The sequence below is a fragment of the Platichthys flesus genome, chromosome 13 (genome assembly GCF_949316205.1).
Source record: "Platichthys flesus chromosome 13, fPlaFle2.1, whole genome shotgun sequence".
NCBI lineage: Eukaryota > Metazoa > Chordata > Actinopteri > Pleuronectiformes > Pleuronectidae > Platichthys > Platichthys flesus.
Window position 1 is genome coordinate 10096804 of NC_084957.1, and position 22309 is coordinate 10119112.

A 22309-nucleotide genomic window follows, 5' to 3' on the forward strand; every position below is an offset into this window, starting at 1 on the left:
ACGTTTTCTGGATACAGGTGGAGAAATATTGCTAACATTCCAATCAGTCAATGTGCAATGACCTTCAGTTTCTAAATGTATTTTAACTAGAGCTTAAAAAAGTTCTGTAAGATTTGTGTGTTGTCACACTATTGATTCAAATTTTCAATTAACTTTTTATTGGAGGAAAATACATATTCCACAGAGGAAGCCCCTGCACAGGTGGTAATATGCCACACTATGGTGGTTAATTTCCAGATAATATGTTCAGGGAGATGCTTTCCCCGTGGCGCCGCGTGGCAGTGCATCAAATGTTCAGGGAAGGAGCAGGTGTCCTGTCACTGCTGCGTCTGTGAAGGAGAGTTTTGCCTGATTAAAAAGAGATTCATCCAGTAACCCGGGGAAGAGTGTAGCCGATGGAGGACAATGGAGCTGCTGATGTGAAGAGGCCTGTTCTCTCTCTCGCTCTCTCTCTCGCCCTCCAGCTTCTATTACTTTATAGGAAAGCCAATGGATCATTAGACATGGTCTGTGAAACCAGTGCTAGATTGTCGAACTGGATTTCATTACATTTTCTTAAGCCTTAATTAGATCGGGGTCCAAGAGACTAATGCCAATTTGAATAATAGAGAGATCATGACAGAAAATTAGTCAGTCTTAATCTGATCAAAATAAGATACAGCAAAATACATGAAATATTCACATGTGCCTTAAACTTTCTGGGAATATATATTTTTCAGTAGAGTGCTAAAACAATGTCTGATATGATATAGTATCTGAGGAAACTTGCACAAAGGCCTCCTGCGTTGGAGAATATGAAATTAAAGCCAAATCAGATCTGTCAAAGCGTTCAATCACGGAAGTTTTCACCAGACTTGAAGGTCCACACCGCAGGGAGAGGAAACCGACGCGTGGTTTGACTTAATTGCTACCGGGTGATATTTCATCGCTTTCAATCTCCTAGCGAGATAGCTGGCGGCGGGTAAAAAACCTACTTCCCGATACACAGAGAGGTGTCTTTTTGCTTTGACAACATATTCTACATATTCTACATATTGAGGATGTTTTATATTCAGCAGCAGCAGCAGTCGGCGAGCGAGTGGGGGAACAGGCAGTCTGCGATTCACGGGCAGAAATCGTTTCACGGACAATGAAGCAGCTTTTTAATGACCATGAGAGCGAGGTGAGATGACTGATGCCGCTTGGATTGGAGTCAGCTCTCGGGGCAGAGGGGGCCCGTGTGGAATAAACCGCCCCCCTGGGAACCCACATGCTGCTGACACGGTACACAACAGACGGGAGTGAGAGGGGCTTGTAGATATAACCTGGGGAAAAGCAGATTAGAAGAGACCCCAGGATGAATTTCCACATGGGTTTTCTCTTGAGGATGATCCACTGTTAAGATAGAAATCTGCTTTCAGAGAGAAGGAGCTGAAGAGCGACAAGATGCCAGTTCAACAGGAAAAGGTGCTGAGCTACAATAACACCTACAGAGACACAGGGATTTTATGACCATACAGTTATGAGCATGGGGAACAGGAAGCACTTAGTTTGTTGGTTTGTTTCTCTCTCCCCCCCCCCCCCCCCCCCCCCCCGCTTTTCTGGTGCCAAATTGATACTTGAAAAATGGTACCAGTGCCTAAACGATGCCAGAACTGAAAAGAACAATGATTTACAATTAGTGTGGCATTTTTATTGATGAATATAAGTTAGTCCATAAAACTTAATTTAATAAAACATAACACATATACAATCATTTAATACACTGAAAAGTGGGGAATGATTCAATCCGGCTGGAACAGGTGCCTGACTCACACTGGAGCTCTTCACCCAACCCTGTCACACAAACACAACATCAGTACCATCAGCACTTATTCAACGTTTCTCTAATCAAAACTGAAGGTTGTCCTTAATCAAGCCAATATTCTGCAGAGGCCATTTTAGAAATTGCTAAATTTATGTACACCAATCAAATAAATCCAGTTTCGACTCGGGGTGTTACATTGATGAATCTTTGGTGTATCGCTGAAGCAACAGCTCGTGCTCCGAGGTCAGCTTATCTCTTCAATCTCTCCCTCTGCTTTGAATAACACAATGTGTTGGAACATGATACCGGGGTATCAGGGAGCAGCTCTTGTTCTGTCAGGCAGAAAAACAAATTCAAACACAACCCCAAACAGCAATCCCTCACACTTATTTGATATGAATCATGGGGGGGTGGGGGGTTGTATCCTGTTGCTGCAGGATTTTGTCAGAGCATGTGTGTCTATCCAATTCCCTTGAACATCCAATTTCCCTCATTCTGTGAAATGACTGAGAGACAGCGGATGAAAGTGCTGTGGTGAATGTTTGGTTTTACTGTCTGTTGTCCAGACATAAATTCATTCTATCTCAAGTTTAAGTTTTACATAAAAGTTTGACAAAGTAATTCAAAGCAAACAAGACGAACACAAAGTTTCATCTGACGGGTAAATATTGTACAAAATGAACCATGTAGAGAAGTAAATAGGATTTCCAATCTTTTTTGCGTTGGATCATTCAAATATAAGATAATATTTATTAGTCCCACAATGGGGAAATGTGCTTTGTTACAGCAAAAAGAAGTGAAATACACAATTGGTGAAAGAAGCTAACTTTAATGGCACCAACAGGCACGAGGCCCAACAGTCCTGTTATCAATCCACGTTTAGATCAAGATTTTAGTTTGGATCTGCAAATTGAGTAAAATCATACATATTAGTATCCTTAACATTTGTCTTTTCTTCAAGATCCATATATTATTTTCTGAGATATCAATGGCAATTTAAGGAATATTCCTGGACCCCCATTAGTGAGATATATAAGGTGCATGTTGTAGAGAATCAGTCCTAGACTTTTCAAAGCACACTATTTGTAAGTATTTTCCTAGGATGAAAAGACACAGCATGTCCACCTACAGAAACATTATATATAATAGTAACAAAAAAATGTTAACAAATCTTTTGTGGATGTGATTCCACTTCAAAGACTCGGGTATCTACCTCCGGCGAGGCCACTTTGCACTGTGAGCTTGACTGGCTGTCCGGCTCGACTACCAGTTGTGCCACAGTTTAGAGCCGCCTGGTCCTCAGTGGTGTTGAGGGTGACATTGAGAGTGGACCTGCCTGTGTGTGAGGATCAGCCTCCGTTTGTGGCGGGTGGTCTGCTACTGAAGCCTCCATCGGGCTGCCCGAGCCTCTCTGAAACAAACCGCCCGGCTCCGAGTCCAGACTGGCATCCTCCTTCAAACTAGTAGGTGACAGTCGCAGAAGAAGTTCAGCTGTTCTTTCCTGCTCCTCCCGCTCAACCTCTTCCTCCAGCTGAGCAAATGTCCTCATATCTGAGAGTGAAGCCAGCATCTTGTAGGCTGCCTCCAGTCTGGTTCTCTTGATAATATTATGTTTACTGGGAGCTAAGAAAGATACAAGATAAGGAGTCTGAAGTGAATGCTTGGGTCAGAAAATTATTTTCGGGCTCTAACCCTTTTAAAAGTATAACCTTTATTCTTGTGATATTAGAAGAGGACATTTCTGAATTGTTTCAGTATATATAAGCACGTACTACTGCTGTACAGTGATGACAGGGCTAGAGACAGCTTGTAAAATGAGACTGAAAGTTAAATGTTGTTATTTTCACATTAATGATGAGCTTCTATGAGAAGAACTGAAGTTAGCTGGGAGGGAAAGAGAGCATCTACCATGATACGACCAGGACAGTGTGGAGTAGACGGCCCAGGCTGCTTTTGCTCATCAGGTCCGGCTGCACTGTCATCCTGCTCTGAGAGTCGTGTATCGATCAGCTGTTTTGCTGCCTAGTAAACAAATTGAAAACACAACAAATTATCAAGACATGCCGTAGCTTGAACACACAACCGTGTCATGTCTGTGTGTTGGCTGAACATTTTGTACGGTTCCCCGAAACATTTCAATTCACATCCTTACTCCAGTAGCAGAGTAACCCTGTGTAAATGACATGAGTTTTAAGGAAATTTGAATGTCGGGGTTTACAGCCACCACACAAACATTATCGAGGCCTTGTCTGTGCTTTTTCTAAAATAGTGGCCACCAGTTACGTCAATTGTAATGGATTTGGCTGCAGCGCTGTTTACCCCTGAGACTCCAAAAGTGTTTGTGGACTCAAACACTTCACCTACCTCTCCACCGGCATAGGGGTGGGTAGATAATGAGTGGATTTTCATTTTTGGGTGAACTATCCCTTTAAGGTTAACAGAGGCAAAAGGTGTCTTATCTGGCCAAACCAAAATATTGTCATCATTTATGCAAATTAATAAATAAATAAATAAAAGAGTGTTGTTGACAGATCAGCTTCTAGTGATGAAAACATTTCCTTTGAAGCATCCCGACACACCTTGTGCAGAAAATAAACGGTGAACAGGCAGAGCCTCTGGCAGAAGGCGAACATCTTTTTCTTGAACTGCCGGAAGTCAATTTATGGATGACATCATGTGTTTTACTCTTCTAATTGATGAGACCCATGAATATAGCTTTCTAGGACACAAGTTCAGTTATGTGAAGCACAGCGCTCACTAAACCTGTTTGAACAAATGCATTACAGCATCTTTCTGAACATTGTAGAATAGACAACACATACAGTATTTTACGTGGTTTGTGGCAGCAACGATATTCTGTGGTGTCACTAAAAAAACAATTAACCTCAGCACAGAATCTCCTCCACTTACTGATTATCTGCTGATTCAATATCACACCTGCTGCCTCATTGACTTTGTTTACATACACATCAGCATCTCTGTTATTTTTGTCTTTTTGAGGGTGTCATACCGTCACCTGGTGGAAATGTTTCTAAATAGTTATTTTTTATTTAGTAAAAGTGCCTGTATCGTAACGTCACTGTGTTTTTCAAAATCTTTTGAGCTTTTCCTGAGACTTACGTATTCAGTTATTTTAACCCTTGTATGTTGTTCGGGTCTGTTGGACCCATTTTCAATGTTTGCTAAAAGAAAAATGATGCAATAATTCGTTTTTTTAACCTGAGACTCATTGGCCTTGGCTCATTTGTGATGAACATATATAAGAACATATTTTCAGTGACTGTACACTGTACACCCCCTCTACACATGTATATTACATATGTGGTGTTTGGGTCGACTGGAACCAGGACTACGTTTAGTGTTAAATTGTACATTCAAGCATCTCTGCTCCCACATTCCTGCACATTTTACGTAAAAGTTCTCTGCAAGTTTCTGCATCTCACAAGGATTCTATTGATTCCCCTTTGGATGTGAAAACTCCAGCAAGGATAATAACCCCAAAGTAGGCAAATAAATGGGTTTGGTCCATCTCATTCCAGCTTTCTACGAAAACACGCTGTCCCTCCAAATTAGTGCAGAATGATTTACGTAATGAAAAGTTCGCAAGAGGGCTTGATGTCCTCCTGCACATGATTCACTTCTATCCGTGTCGGCCCTGGTTGCATCCTTATTACATTGGTAGCCATGGGATTTCATCATTTTTTGAGATCCATATGTTGGCTGCTGATGGCCTGGCCTGGATTTGGGACTTAGCTGGCTGATGGTCAATCTCATCCTCTTCTCCAAACTCACTGTCAGAATCTGAATTGATAGGAACAGGATCTTCATATTCTCTAAACTCTTCCCCTTCATGGTCTTCCAAAGATTTTCTCTTTTAAAAAATCATTTCTCATGTAGACTGACATAAGTGTGTTCAATTTCTAATTAAGTTCAAGAAATAGACCTCAATACTGATGAAACACCATGTTTCATATTCGTTTTTCCAATCATATCTTGATTTTAATGGATGTTTCTTTGTTTAATTGCATTTTATCACAAAAAAACGAAAAAAGCACTTTGTGATTTAACAGGGATAAATGACAAATATGAACCATATATGCTGTTTATATTGCTTGTAATTGGGATAAAGTTAACATCTGTTAAGTATTTTTACATATATGAAAGACCGAATAATGCGGTGGGTCCACCAGACATATGGCGATAAAATAAGTCCCGCAGAAGTAGTAACTTAGCTAGTATAGTTTCAGGTCTCTACTTCTAATTTGGACTTATGAAAACATCGTCATGTCTGGCGAAGGATGATCCTTCGCCAAACATCAATGTTTACATGGTTTGAGGAAATGTCACAATTCTGACCTTGATCCAATGACTTGACTGAGCTCATTTGAGCTGTATATTGTAAAGCAGCCAGGAGCAGTTCATCAAAATATAAAACATGACACTTCCTGTAGCCACCAGGGGGCGCTGTGATTTCAAGTCATAATTTCTGTGTAGATGTCATCAGGCTGGGAATCTTGTCTTACATGTCTAGTTTGGACTTGATTGGACCATGTATGTCCGTGATACAGATGCTCGTGTTTTGATGGCGTTTAATCAAACTTTGACGCCACGCCACGGTCACACGGTGTGACGAAAAATAAATCCCTTAATCACTTTTTATCTCAATCTTGTTGTGATGACACTCATCTGAGTTTTAAGTTGATCTGATGAAAATTCTAGGACATGTACATCACAATAAAAATGTGGAATATGGCTAAAATGGCCACTAAATTCAAAATGGCGGACTTCGTGTTTGGTCTAGCATATCTATCCAAGAGACTTATTTGTTTGTTATGAAAAGACACATGCCCAAATCGACTTTTGTACATGTCGGCCAATCGTAGTGCCGGGGCTGCCTGTTAGGGGGCGCTAGTCAGTTGTTTTGCCACGCCCATTCCTTAAAACATTTGAGTATCTTCAGGGGGGGGGATTTTGCTACACACATGTAGTTTGAGTGAGATAGAACCATTAACACTGAAGTTACAGCAATTTCGTGTTTCAAGCCGAGTTGATGAACTTTAATGCCACGCCATTAATATGGCGTTTGACGAAAAGTTACAGTTAATTTATGCCTTCATTATCAATGTCTTGAGACCCATTTGATAAAGTTTGACATGGTTGAGGTCAATGGATGAGGAGAAACACATCCAAGTGTAAGACATGCAAAAAAAAGACAATTCCTGTTGCCACTAGGGGGCGCTGTGATTTCAAGTCATAATTTCTGTGTAGATGTCATCAGGCCGGGTCTCTTGTCATACATGTCTAGTTTGGACTCGATTGGACAATGTATGTCCGCGATACAGATGCTCGTGTTTTGATGGCGTGTAGCCAAACTTTGACGCCACGCCACGGTCCCACGGTGTGACGGAAAAAAATTCCCTTAATCATTTTTTTTCTCAATGTTGTTGTGATGACACTCATCTGAATTTGAAGTTGATCAGATGAAAGCTCTACGACAAGTACATCAAAGTAAAAATGTGGAATATGGCCAAAATGGCCACTAAATTCAAAATGGCGGTCTTCCTATTGTGTTTTTCATAATGCCCTTTGAGATTTTTTTGTGCGTCTGGTCATGATACACGTAGGCCACGATTTTTGTGAAGATCGGACAAAGCGAAACCTAGGGGCAGTGTTCCAGGGGGCGCTGTTGAGCCATTTTTCTCCAAAATAATTTAAACTATCCTCTTCATACTTTGTGCCAGAAACATCTTTCAAACAGGTCCAAAGACTTTCAGCTATTATAGCCCTTACCTGACCGTCCAAGATAAATGCCTAACCCTAACCAAACCCTAACCAAACCCCAACTCAAACCTAATTCCAACCTTAACCCTAAAACCAAGTCTTAACTATTAAACAGTCCATTGAAAAAGTTAGTGCCGGTCAAAATGTCTTCACTTTCCAAAAATGTCCTCACTCTGTAGGGTCTATGAGTAAAATGGTCTTCACAAAGATACAAGAATAGGAACACACACGCATTGCCTTTCAGGTTTTTCAGCAACATGTTTCTTGTTTCTCAGTTTCTTCAACTTATGAGTAAAAACAAATAAATTCAGAGCAATGTATTGCAGATGATTTTGGAATAATTTAAGAAGAACTTCATATTTTTTTATTAAAAACAATCAGAAACTTGCATTATACATACATGCAGAGCACCTGCAGATGTTAGATCAAAATGTACATTATTTCGACATTGAGGTCAAATGATCACCTCGGACAGCGGTCACGGTTCTGTAGGTTTTGGAGTCGCGAAAGGACGAACCAAGTTTACTCCAACCTAGGTTGAACTTAGATCGACTGACATCTGGTCCGAGGTCCCCTGTCGCACAGTCAAGCCTCTCACATCTAATTTGGTGGGTCGAGTGACTTTTAAGCACCTCACGGTAATCAGAATGAATTTCGCCATGCTTCCTTCGAAGATCTGTGTTTTCCTTCTGAAGGCTGTGTAGAGCCTCTGTTGCCTTACGCAAAGCAACTTTAGTTTGCTCTTGTGTCTGAGAGTCGAGTTTGTTCTGAGAAATCTGGAGGTCTAAAGCCAAACGGTGCTTCTCCTCTTGCGTCTTTGTTTGTTGGACCAAAGCTTTGTTGAGTTCGACATGGCACTTGTCAGACCTGGCCCTTTCTTTTTCAAGAGCCATGGAAGTTTGATCGGCTCTCTCCCTTTCTCTTTCAAGGGCAGAGAAAGTCTGGTCGAGTCTGGCACTTTCTTTTTCAAGCGCAATGGAAGCTTGATCAGCTCTCTCCCTTTCTCTTTCAAGAGCAGAGGAAGTCTGGTCGAGTATGGCCCTTTCGTTTACAAGAGCAAAGGAAGCTTGATCAGCTCTCTCCCTTTCTCTTGCAAGAGCAGAGGCAGTTTGATTGACTCTCTCCTTTTCTCTTTCAAGAGCAGAGGCAGTTTGATTGACTATCTCCTCCGCGATAGCCCTTTGTATCTCTTCTTGACGTTGGGTCTGTTTTGTATTGCTCTCTGTCGGACAGGGAGCTTCACCTTTATTTAGCAAGGCGTATTTTGCCTTCAAAGCCTCATATCTAGTCCTGATGTTCCGGTTCTCCAACCTTAGTTTTTGGATATCATACGTCATGTCCTCTGTGGCTTTCCTTTGCATTCCAATTTCCTCCGTTGCTCCCGAGAGCCGGCCTTTCTCCCCCTTGAGTTTTTCTTCAAGTTCTCTGCAAGTTTCTCTGATGTCCTGCTCAGCAAGCCGACTCTTGTTTAGGGCATCCTCAAGACGGACCAGTTCTTTTTTGTCCCTCTCCAGCTGTTGCGAGGCCGCAGCCTCATAATCCCTCTGGAGTTGCGAGGCCGCAGCCTCATTATCCCTCTGGAGTTGTGAGGCCGCAGCTTCATAATCCATCTGGAGTGTGACGTTTTTTGACTGCTCCTCCTTGAGGTCTGAGGCTTGCATGGTATCGTTCTCCTGCAGTTTGGAAATAGTCCGTTTGAGTTTATTGATCTTCTCCTCCTTGCTTTTGTGATCAGCTGTCATTTCTTTAATCTTCTTTTGAAGCTTTGTTTGTCTTTCCTGGTGAACCTTCTCCGATTTCTCAACATCAGTCATTCTCATCTTTGTGCATTCCAGCTCAATACGAAGAGTGACTTTTTGAGCTTGCTCATTCTTTAAAGCTTTAGAAAGAGCGTGTTTTTCTTTTCGCTCCTTGTTCAGGGCTTCTTTCATTTTGACTTGATCTCTTCTCAGTATCTTCAAGTCCTCCTGAGCAGCTTTGAGTTTTCTTTCCATTTGTAGGTCTCTTTGTGGAATCTCAGAATTTCTCGATGAACTGGATACACTCTCCTGTGAAGCATAAGATAGTTATTAGTTTACATTCACGTTCATTCTTGAACAATATCTTCAATTCAGCATATTTTATTAAGCTATTTACATGTTTATTTTACTCATATTTAAATATAGTCAAGTGATGAAATTAAGTCGATAATAGTTAATATTAGATGCAAGATGGGCTTTACTACCATGACAAATGAATGATTTCAAGATAAGATAATCAATAAATTAATAAATGGTGGCTTCTCTGATTCTTTTCATTTCAAGTCTATTCTTAATTATTAAGGTGGTCTGAAGTCTGTAGCTGTTTTTAATTCAAAATATTAAATCTTTTTTGTGGTTGTGTGGTTTTTTTGTTTATTTTTAGTATATACAGTTACCTCCTCAAAATCGGATACGTGGGTTTTCTGCTCAGTCTCTTTCTCAATCTCCAACGCATTGTGTCCCTTCATCTTTTCCTTATTCTCCTTCACAATCTGCTTCTTAGTCGGCCTCTCAGTCCCGTACTCAATCTCCTCCTCAATCTCCTCCTCACTCTCCCCATCAAAAATGTCAGGATTAGGAGGACACAAGGAAACACCTTCCCACAAAGACATTTTTGTTGCTTTCAGTCTACTGTGTTGTATTGAATAAACGTAATTAGTGCCAGAGGATTGATTTGTGTCCAACAGCCGATTAATGACATTGGGGTACATATATGATTTGATCTCACCACATTCATAATAGGATTCCAATTCCTTTGATGTATTTGATGACCAACCTTCTAGAGGGGTGAAATTCTAGCCCCATTGATGCATGTAGCCCCGACCTCTATATCAGAGTCAGAAATGTGATTGCAAAACTTTCATATGCCAATACTTTTTTTAGATCATTATTTGAGATGTTTGGGTTTGGCAAAGCATCCCGGAAGCCTTCTGTAAAAAATGCATCAAGATGAAGTATAGTTTTTGTGTAAACAGAATTTAGTTTTGATTATTTCTGCAGTTGTGCTCCTCTGTTAGACACACACAAGTGCATCTGATCAGTTGATTAAACACCCTTCTTTTTCACTATTTCTGTGGAGACAACTCATTGATATGATACAGCTTCTACCACACACACACACATATGCTTCTAGAATTCCATTCAGACTTTGTCATCCAATTGTCGATTTTGCATTTCAACAGTTTCTTCAGTTTTAAGACTTCTTTAGGTGCAATCATCAGTTTTTACTGTACCACTATTCCACTTCATCTTGTTTGTTTTTTTTCAGCAAAGAAATCTATTCAACTACTTGAATTAAATTGAATTTGATTTGTTTGACAAATCACAGCATACATTATCTCAAGGAAGTTTACATAGTAAACTAAACTAATTCAGCTGTCTTCTGCTTAGCTTTCTAGTTTTTATTCCGTTCTACCTTTACACAGATTTGTTTCTGCTGGCTATAGACACACAACTTTAAAATGTGCAGTCCTCAGTTTACATATCATCTGGTGTTCATATACCATCTATAATGTAATGTAATATAAATAAATGTATGTGAACCATCATTATGCTGTAGTAGCAGAGATTTTTGTGTCTCTCTTAATATGAATTTAACGAGAATTTATCTAAAATAAACATGGTGAAAATATCCCCTTCTCTTATATGTCACTGTTGACATGTTGCTTGTGGTTTGTTGCATGTAATCCAGATGTCAGTGGCTGGGTTTATGTTCTTCTTGTTTATATTTTCTGCTGCTCTCCCTCCCTCTCACTGACGGTAGCCCACTGGCCTCGATACTCTCATCTCTTAATACTATAAGGCGGTGTGGCCTTCTTCTGCAACAATAAGGTTGCCGGTTCAAATCCCACTCTACCCCAACTTAATGCCGAGGTGTCCTTGGCAAGATACTGAGCCCCTAAATGGTCCCTCATAAATGTTGAGTGTACTAATTGTAAGTCACTTTGGACAAAAGCGTCAGCCAAATGACATGTCCCCTACATCCCCTACTATCCAGTGTGATAGTAGGGGATGGAGAGCTTTTGACTGATGTGTGTTGGCCATTCCTTCGTCATTCCTTCAACTGCTTATTGGACGAGGCAGGAGGAGTAATCAAGATAACTGTTAATCCTGATCCTAACCCTTACCATCACAGCTAAATGCTTAACCCTTAACCTAATCTTTTGAATTTTGAAAAATGACCGGATCCGTTATGACTCATGCTTTACGCCTGTAAAGATGCTTGTCTCGGTCACGTCACGTTTTCGCTGAACACATACCAAGACAGTATTTGTCGGACCCATTTGTCAACTAACCAGGTGAATCCAGCATGTCTGTGCAAGGAGAAGATCAGCTGCTGGAGATCGCAAATGATCGTGGCCATTGTCTAGCCCAGTCCCGTCCGGACCGGACAGCGTTGTGTTCGTTGATTCGAGGTTCAGATGGGAAAGGCAATGATTAGACAAATTCAATGTTCAAAAGTTTCACAGTAACAAGTTTATTGTATAAGAACAATACTTACAGAGAGTCTCTGGGGTTCTGCCGGACAAGTCACCAGGTTCACTGGATCATGTCGAGAAGAAGCCTTTCCCTCATCCTAAGTCCACAGTATATATCAAGACACAGGGTCCAGCACAGAGGCGGGTCTTTTTCTTTGAGGGAATTCAGTTATTGGCCAGATGTATACTGTTTCCTCAAAGTGCAGTTTTTTGCAAGCACATCACTTTCAACTGACCAGGTGTCCCCCCCACTGTGGACTTGGCAAACAGGGAGCTTGCCACAGTGGAGAGACCCAGCAGATTAGATATTTCAGGAGGATTTCATATCTTTTTCTCACCATGTTTCATGAAGCACCTCATTGTATTAGTTCTGGCACGTCCTCTCTCTTTTCTGAGCATCCGTGCTTTCATTATTTCAAATCTCAAGATGAATTTCCATCACACTCTTTTCTCCGTATTTTATTTTGGGTCAGATTGACATTCAGATTGACACCTGCTCTTTCTGTGGTCGTGCTCTGGGCCTGACCCTGTGTCTGAGTCAAAAAGATATACATCATTTCAAATAAAAGAAACAGTTGTAGCATTATTGATTATATGGATTAAACAGCTAATATTTGTTCACAGGATATAGGTAAAATATAACCACAAGATACAGAGAAACATAGATATCTCAACACCATTTCCGACATCATATCGGTGCGAAGCAGAGTTTTCTGCTGTGACGGCAACCAAAACGAAATTACGGAGTAGACTGGACATCCGCAACACACTTCGGGTGTTATTTTCACTGTTAGCCCTAGATGGGACCGCCTTGTTGCAGAGAAACAGGCTCAGGGCTTCCACTGATTCAGCGTTGTGGTTAGTTATATTTTTCATGCACTTTACAGTTGTTTATTATTCGTGATTGATTCATTGTTACTCACTGTTGTGTGGTTGGTGCAATGTTACGAGGGCGCTGCTAATAAAGTTAAGAATACATAAGAATACACATCAGTTTCACATTTATTATTATTATATTTAGAAAATACCCCAGTTTTTATGCTAGCTAGTCGTATATCATTATATTTTGTCGTATTTATCTATGCAGTTTTATTTTGTATTTGTTGGTCCCCTTGGAAGTTGTTTATAAGTAAATTCTAAACAACTGATATAGTTCACCTGAACTGAGTGATTCATTTTGAAACACATTTCCTTGATAGACTACCATGCACTTTTAAGTTGTTGCAATTCTATTCAGTTCCATGCAATGCCCGTTGTTGGTGGATATACATTTGATTCTGCCTGTCACTCAAATCAGTTTAATCTTAAGTATTGAGGATAATGACTAGTAAAGTTGTGTTGGTACAGTTATGTACAATGAAGTGCATGTTTTTGTTAGTTATATGCATTTCTTCAATTGTCTGTTAGTATCGCTTGGTTATTGCTCACATGGTTTGATTTTTGAATCCTTGGGCCTATGCGTCCTCTTGGGCATATGTTGTAATGCTTTTACAAACTAAAATGTATGACTCCTTCAGTATGTTGTTGTAATTTCTTGTTACCGTGAACACTCATATCCTCCGGCCCCTGACTTTGCCTCAGTTTCAAGAACCGGCCCCAGCTCCAAACTAATTGAAGAGCCCTGCCGTAACCTAACCTTGACCATCAGAACTAAATGCCTTACCCTGACCCTAACGCTATCCTAAACATAATTTGACCTGATCCATAAACCAAGTCTTCACCCTTTTAAGCTCTCTGAAAAATTGAGGACCGGACCAAATATTTTCCCCTGGTGAGATCTATATATATCATAATGGTCCTCAAAAAGATATAAATGCAAGTGTATACACCACACTCGATCCTACAGGGTTTCAATGTGTAAATAGTTCTAGGGGCTGTTATTCCTGTATCCTCGTCCTCATTCAAACTGGAGCTTTATTTTACCCCTCTACTAAAATCTACAATGAACTAGAGACGGTGTTTGTGTGTGCAAAAGATAAAATTATGTTTTTATGTTTTTACCCGTTCTAAGTTTACAGAGGTGTCCAATGAAAATCTTTCCAGAGTCCGATCCAAGACACCTGTGACAAGACAATGAACACACAGGTCACTTCTACTGAACACACATGCATAGTAAATAATACACACTCTGTGGTCCTCATTCCAAACCAGGTCTTTATGGAAGATCGTGAAGATGTACTGGGGAAAAAAGTGAGAAACCAGCCAGTAGACCACTGCTTGCATTTCTGTCTGTGCGAGTCATGTACAATCTGTCACTGTGAATCTATTCTCACATTCCTGTTTTATTTTTAATAAATATATATTAATTAATATATTTAATATTTGCTATCCACTAAATCCAATGGTGTGAATCATTTTCAGTTGACATCAACCCAGGTTTTCTAAATCTCCAGGTAAGTAAGTAGTTATAGCTCATTAATATGACCACATTTAAGAAAAGCATCAATCAGACCAGCTAATTCATAACCTTCATCTAGATCTTCTATCTTCTCATAATTTTTTCAAAGTGAGATTTTTGCCTTCATGTAAACTGTAGTGATCAGCATCATCTTACATTGCGCATCTCGGCACTAATACGTATTAACTATCGACCAACTATGTGATGGAATATTTTATATATCTTCTCTGGATTCGTCTTCATCACTTTTGAGTCTTTTTGAGGGTGTCATACCGTCACCTGGTGGAAATGTTTCTTAATATTTTTTTTTTAATTTAGTAAAAGTGCCTGTATCGTAACGTCTCTTTGTTTTTCAAAATCTTTTGAGCTTTTCCTGAGACTTACGTATTCAGTTATTTTAACCCTTGTATGTTGTTCGGGTCTGTGGGACCCATTTTCAATGTTTGCTAAAAGAAAAATTAAGCGATAAATGTTTTTTTCAACCTGAGACTCATTGGCCTTGGCTAATTTTCTGTGAAGAACATATTTTCAGTGCCTGTACACTGTACAGCCCCCCTACACGTGTATATTACATATGTGGTGTTTGGGTCCACTGGAACCAGGACTACTTTAAGTGTTAAATTGCACATTCAAGCATCTCTGCTCCCACATTCCTGCACATTTTACGTAAAAGTTCTCTGCCAGTTTCTGCATCTCACAAGGATTCTGTTGATTCCCCTTTGGATGTGAAAACTCCAGCAAGGATAATAACCCCAAAGTAGGCAAATAAATGGGTTTGGTCCATCTCATTCCAGCTTTCTACGAAAACACGCTGTCCCTCCAAATTAGTGCAGAATGATTTACGTAATGAAAGTTCGCAAGAAGGCTTGATGTCCTCCTGCACATGATTCACTTCTATCCGTGTCGGCCATGGTTGCATCCTTATTACATTGGTAGCCATGCGATTTCATCATTTTTGAGATCCATATGTTGGCTGCTGATGGCCTGGCCTGGATTTGGGACTTAGCTGGCTGATGGTCAATCTCATCCTCTTCTCCAAACTCAGAATCTGAATTGATAGAAACAGGATCTTCATATTCTCTAAACTCTTCCCCTTAATGGTCAAAGATTTTCTCTTTTCAAAAATCATTTCTCATGTAGACTGACATAAGTGTGTTCAATTTCTAATTAAGTTCAAGAAATAGACCTCAATACTGATGAAACACCATGTTTCATATTCGTTTTTCCAATCATATCTTGATTTTAATGGATGTTTCTTTGTTTAATTGCATTTTATCACAAAAAAACGAAAAAAGCACTTGATTTGAACAGGGATAAATGACAAATATGAACCATATGTGCTGTTTATATTGCTTGTAATTGGGATAAAGTTAACATCTGTTAAGTATTTTTACATATATGAAAGACTGAATAATGCGGTGGGTCCACCAGACATATGACGATAAAATAAGTCCTGCAGAAGTAGTAACTTAGCTAGTATAGTTTCAGGTCTCTACTTCTAATTTGTTATTTTAGTAGTAAGTGGATATTGAGTTTGTACTTATTCATGTGTGAGAAACGACTATTTCCACTTTAATTCCAAAATAATTTCAACTAGGGCTACGTTGTAACACTGGCGGGCCCGAGCACCTGCACGTTGAAGCCTTGTAGCGGTCGGTGAAGAGAGCGATCGATGACCAAGCGCACGTCTCCGTGTTGCATGCGTTTTGTGCACTGCAGAAAGATAAACACTTCAATATCTTCGTCCATCAAGCGACGCCGATCCTTTTTCTTCTAATTGCTCATTACGGTCCACTCTATCAATTGCACGTCACACTGTGAAAATTACATGTTAATCGAATGATAGTTGAAAAACAAATTTACTTCCTGTTGCCAGTAGGTGGTGCCATCACTATTATTACAAACAGACCTGATCTGTTCAAGTTGGCGCTCTGATGTAGCGTGAGCAATTTTCTGTAATTTGGACAATTTTACCACAACGTAATTTTCACACTGATCAGTAGGTGGCGCTATGACCCTAACCCTAATATTCAGATATGGCGCTGTTCAGGTCACGATTGTGATCAGAAGTCAGTAGTTTGGAGCCTGTTGGATAATGCAGAGTGGAATAACTTAAGTACTTCCTGTTTCATGGATAATCAATAGGTGGCGCAATGACACTGAGGAAATATTGACACATAGGGCTGTTCAGGCTTGTACTCTTATCATGTGACAGAAGTGTGGTAGTGATAGGACAATGCACAGTGGACTTATGAAAACATCGTCTTTTCTGGCGAAGGATGATCCTTCGCCAAACATCAATGTTTACATGGTTTGAGGAAATGTCACAATTCTGACCTTGATCCAATGACTTGACTGAGCTCATTTGAGCTGTATATTGTAAAGCAGCCAGGAGCAGTTCATCAAAATATAAAACATGACACTTTCTGTAGCCACCAGGGGGCGCTGTGATTTCAAGTCATAATTTCTGTGTAGATGTCATCAGGCTGGGAATCTTGTCTTACATGTCTAGTTTGGACTTGATTGGACCATGTATGTCCGTGATACAGATGCTCGTGTTTTGATGGCGTTTAATCAAACTTTGACGCCACGCCACGGTCACACGGTGTGACGAAAAATAAATCCCTTAATTATCTCAATCTTGTTGTGATAACACTCATCTGAGTTTTAAGTTGATCTGATGAAAATTCTAGGACAAGTACATCACAATAAAAATGTGGAATACTGCTAAAATGGCCACTAAATTCAAAATGAGGGACTTCGTGTTTGGTCTAGCATATCTATCCAAGAGACTTATTTGTTTGTTATGAAAAGACACATGCCCAAATCGACTTTTGTACGTGTCGGCCAATCGTAGTGCCAGGGCTGCCTGTTAGGGGGCGCTAGTCAGTTGTTTTGCCACGCCCATTCCTTAAAACATTTGAATATCTTCAGGTGGGGGATTTTGCTACACACATGTAGTTTGAGTGTGATAGAACCATTAACACTGAAGTAACAGCAATTTCGTGTTTCACGGCGAGTTGATGAACTTTTATGCCACGCCATTAATATGGCGTTTGACGAAAAGTTACAGTTAATTTATGCCTTCATTATCAATGTCTTGAGACCCATTTGATAAAGTTTGACATGGTTGAGGTCAATGAATGAGGAGAAATACATCCAAGTGTAAGACATGCAAAAAAAAGACAATTCCTGTTGCCACTAGGGGGCGCTGTGATTTCAAGTCATAATTTCTGTGTAGATGTCATCAGGCTGGGAATCTTGTCTTACATGTCTAGTTTGGACTCGATTGGACCATGTATGTCCGCGTTACGGATGCTCGTGTTTTGATGGCGTGTAGCCAAACTTTGACGCCACGCCACGGTCACACGGTGTGACGGAAAAAAATTCCCTTAATCTTTTTTTTGCTCAATGTTGTTGTGATGACACTCATCTGAATTTGAAGTTGATCAGATGAAAGCTCTACGACAAGTACATCAAAGTAAAAATGTTGAATATGGCCAAAATGGCCACTAAATTCAAAATGGCGGTCTTCCTATTGTGTTTTTCATAATGCCCTTTGAGAGTTTTTTGTGCGTCTGGTCATGATACACGTAGGCCACGATTTTTGTGAAGATCGGACAAAGCGAAACCTAGGGGCTGTGTTCCAGGGGGCGCTGTTGAGCCATTTTTCTCCAAAATAATTTAAACTATCCTCTTCATACTTTGTGCCAGAAACATCTTTCAAACAGGTCCAAAGACTTTCAGCTATTATAGCCCTTACCTGACCGTCCAAGATAAATGCCTAACCCTAACCAAACCCCAGCTCAAACCTAATTCCAACCTTAACACTAAAACCAAGTCTTAACTATTAAACAGTCCTTTGAAAAAGTTAGTGCCGGTCAAAATGTCTTCACTTTCCAAAAATGTCCTCACTCTGTAGGGTCTATGAGTAAAATGGTCTTCACAAAGATACAAGAATAGGAACACACACGCATTGCCTTTCAGGTTTTTCAGCAACATGTTTCTTGTTTCTCAGTTTCTTAAACTTATGAGTAAAAACAAATAAATTCAGAGCAATGTATTGCAGATGATTTTGGAATAATTTAAGAAGAACTTCATATTTTTTTATTAAAAACAATCAGACTCTTGCATTATACATACATGCAGAGCACCTGCAGATGTTAGATCAAAATGTACATTATTTCGACATTGAGGTCAAATGATCACCTCGGACAGGGGTCACGGTTCTGTAGGTTTTGGAGTCGCGAAAGGACGAACCAAGTTTACTCCAACCTAGGTTGAACTTAGATCGACTGACATCTGGTCCGAGGTCCCCTGTCGCACAGTCAAGCCTCTCATATCTAATTTGGTGGGTCGAGTGACTTTTAAGCACCTCACGGTAATCAGAATGAATTTCGCCATGCTTCCTTCGAAGATCTGTGTTTTCCTTCTGAAGGCTGTGTAGAGCCTCTGTTGCCTTATGCAAAGCAACTTTAGTTTGCTCTTGTGTCTGAGAGTCAAGTTTGTTCTGAGAAATCTGGAGGTCTAAAGCCAAATGGTGCTTCTCCTCTTGCGTCTTTGTGTGTTGGACCAAAGCTTTGTTGAGTTCGACATGGCACTTGTCAGACCTGGCCCTTTCTTTTTCAAGAGCCATGGAAGTTTGATCGGCTCTCTCCCTTTCTCTTTCAAGGGCAGAGAAAGTCTGGTCGAGTCTGGCACTTTCTTTTTCAAGCGCAATGGAAGCTTGATCAGCCCTCTCCCTTTCTCTTTCAAGAGCAGAGGAAGTCTGGTCGAGTATGGCCCTTTCGTTTACAAGAGCAAAGGAAGCTTGATCAGCTCTCTCCCTTTCTCTTGCAAGAGCAGAGGCAGTTTGATTGACTCTCTCCTTTTCTCTTTCAAGAGCAGAGGCAGTTTGATTGACTATCTCCTCCGCGATAGCCCTTTGTATCTCTTCTTGACGTTGGGTCTGTTTTGTATTGCTCTCTGTCGGACAGGGAGCTTCACCTTTATATAGCAAGGCGTATTTTGCCTTCAAAGCCTCATATCTAGTCCTGATGTTCCGGTTCTCCAACCTTAGTTTTTGGATATCATACCTCATGTCCTCTGTGGCTTTCCTTTGCATCCCAATTTCCTCCGTTGCTCCCGAGAGCCGGCCTTTCTCCCTCTTGAGCTTTTCTTCAAGTTCTCTGCAAGTTTCTCTGATGTCCTGCTCAGCAAGCCGACTCTTCTTTAGGGCATCCTCAAGACGGACCTGTTCTTTTTTGTCCCTCTCCAGCTGTTGCGAGGCCGCAGCCTCATAATCCCTCTGGAGTTGCGAGGCCGCAGCCTCATTATCCCTCTGGAGTTGTGAGGCCGCAGCTTCATAATCCATCTGGAGTGTGACGTTTTTTGACTGCTCCTCCTTGAGGTCTGAGGCTTGCATGGTATCGTTCTCCTGCAGTTTGGAAATAGTCCGTTTGAGTTTATTGATCTTCTCCTCCTTGCTTTTGTGATCAGCTGTCATTTCTTTAATCTTCTTTTGAAGCTTTGTTTGTCTTTCCTGGTGAACCTTCTCCGATTTCTCAACATCAGTCATTCTCATTTTCGTGCATTCCATCTCAATACGAAGAGTTACTTTTTGAGCTTGCTCATTCTTTAAAGCTTTAGAAAGAGCGTGTTTTTCTTTTCGCTCCTTGTTCAGGGCTTCTTTCATTTTGACTTGATCTCTTCTCAGTATCTTCAAGTCCTCCTGAGCAGCTTTGAGCTTTCTTTCCATTTGTAGGTCTCTTTGTGGTCTAGAAGAAGTTCTCGATATACTGGATACACTCTCCTGTGAAGCATAAGATAGTTATTAGTTTACATTCACGTTCATTCTTGAACAATGTTTTCAATTCAGCATATTTTTTTAAGCTATTTACATATAGTCAAGTGATGAAATTAAGTCGATAATAGTTAATATTAGATGCAAGATGGGCTATACTACCATGACAAATGAATGATTGCAAGATAAGATAATCAATAAATCTATAAACGGTGCCTTCTCTGATTGTTTTAATTTCAATGTATTCTTAATTATTAAGGTGGGCTGAAGTGTAGCTGTTTTTAATTCAAAATATTAAATCATTTTTGTGGTTGTGTTGTTTTTTTGTTTATTTTTAGTATATACAGTTACCTCCTCAAAATCGGATACGTAGTTTTTCTGCTCAGTCTCTTTCTCAATCTCCAACGCATTGTGTCCCTTCATCTTCTCCTTATTCTCCTTCACAATCTGCTTCTTAGTCGGCCTCTCAGTCCCGTCCTCAATCTCCTCCTCAATCTCCTCCTCACTCTCCCCATCACAAATGTCAGGATTAGGAGGACACAAGAAAACACCTTCCCACAAAGACATTTTTGTAGCTTTCAGTCTACTGTGTTGTATTGAATACACGTAATTAGTGCCAGAGGATTGATTTGTGTCCAACAGCCGATTAATGACATTGGGGTAATTATATGATTTGATCTCACCACATTCATAATAGGATTCCAATTCCTTTGATGTATTTGATGACCAACCTTCTAGAGGGGTGACATTCCAGCCCCATTGATGCATGTAGCCCCGACCTTTAGATCAGAGTGTGGTGTCCTGTCATTTTAGTTTGTTAATTCCAGTCTCATCTGTGTATTTTCTGTTTCCTGTTTTATTTTGTAGTATCTGTCCCTTGTGTGTGGTTTCTATCTTCACTTCCTTTCGGTGATTGTCTTCCCAGTCCTCATGTATTTCACCTGTGGTTAATTGCTCCTGCCTTCCCTCTTGTGTCTATTTAAGCCTCTGTGTCCTCCAAGCCCTTTGTCGGGTTGTACTAGTTGTTTTCTCCCCACGTCGTGAGAAATGGTTGTCTGCACCTGCTGTCTCGACCAGCTTCTCCTGCTTCCTCGTTCCTTGTTCTCAGTGCGCCTTGTCGCCAGTGTTACTTTTGTTAGTGTTCTTGTTTTGTTTTTGTATATTAAATCCCCTTTTGTTACAACCTCTGCATCCTGGGTCCATCTCCTCCTCCAAACCGTAACACAGAGTCAGAAATGTGATTGCAAAACTTTCATATGCCAAAACTTTTTTTAGATCATTGTTTGAGATGTTTGGGTTTGGCAAAGCATCCTTGAAGCCTTCTGTAAAAAATGCATCAACATGAATTATAGTTTTTGTGTAAACAGAATTTAGTTTTGATTATTTCTGCAGTTGTGCTCCTCTGTTAGACACACACAAGTGCATCTGATCAGTTGATTAAACACCCTTCTTTTTCACTATTTCTGTGGAGACAACTCATTGATATGATACAGCTTCTACCACAAACCGATACACACAAACACACATATGCTTCTAGAATTCCATTCAGACTTTGTCATCCAATTGTCGATTTTGAATTTCAACAGTTTCTTCAGTTAAAGTCTTCTTTAGGTTCAATTTAGGTTTTTACTGTACCACTATTCCACTTCATCTCGTTGTTGTTTTTCAGCAAAGAAATCTATTCAGCTAATTCAATTAAATTTCAATTAAAAAAATCAATTAAAAATTCAATTTAATTTCAATTAAATTTCTAACCCTAACCCAAATTAATGCCTTACCCTGACTCTAAGTCTATCCTAAACATCATTTGCCATAATCCATAAACCAAGTCTTCACCCTTTTAAGGTCTCTGAATAAGTGAGTACCGGACAAAATATCTTCCCCTGGTGAGATCTATGATCATAAAGATATAAATGCAAGTGTATACACCACACGCGACCATACAGGGGTTCAATGTGTAAACAGTTTAATTGGCTGTAATTCCTGTATCCTCGTACACTTTCCAACTGGAGCTTTTTTTTCACCCACTACTCTCATTTCTGGGCCTAAAATCAGGTTAGTGTT

General features: G+C 40.2%; 1 protein-coding gene across 1 annotated transcript; it reads right to left on the reverse strand.

Annotated features, from left to right (window-relative positions):
• Nucleotides 1-3068: 3068 nt before the first annotated feature.
• Nucleotides 3069-20812, reverse strand: LOC133967081 (trichohyalin-like). Its single transcript, XM_062402296.1, has 5 exons — nt 20597-20812; nt 18673-20254; nt 9984-10183; nt 8034-9615; nt 3069-3409 (listed from the first exon to the last, which is right to left on the reverse strand). Exons 1-5 carry the CDS (start codon nt 20810-20812, stop codon nt 3069-3071), a joined length of 3921 nt encoding a protein of 1306 aa, XP_062258280.1.
• Between the last annotated feature and the right edge of the window lie 1497 nt (nt 20813-22309).

Coding starts and splice junctions, on each gene's coding strand:
- LOC133967081 (XM_062402296.1), bottom strand. CDS start 20,812: ATGTCTTTGTGGGAAGGTGTTTTCTTGTGTCCTCCTAATCCTGACATT. Junction 10,184..18,672: donor AACCGTGACCCCTGTCCGAG/GTGATCATTTGA, acceptor CTTTGTGGGAAG/GTGTTTCCTTGTGTCCTCCT. Junction 9,616..9,983: donor ACGTATCCGATTTTGAGGAG/GTAACTGTATAT, acceptor TATGCTTCACAG/GAGAGTGTATCCAGTTCATC.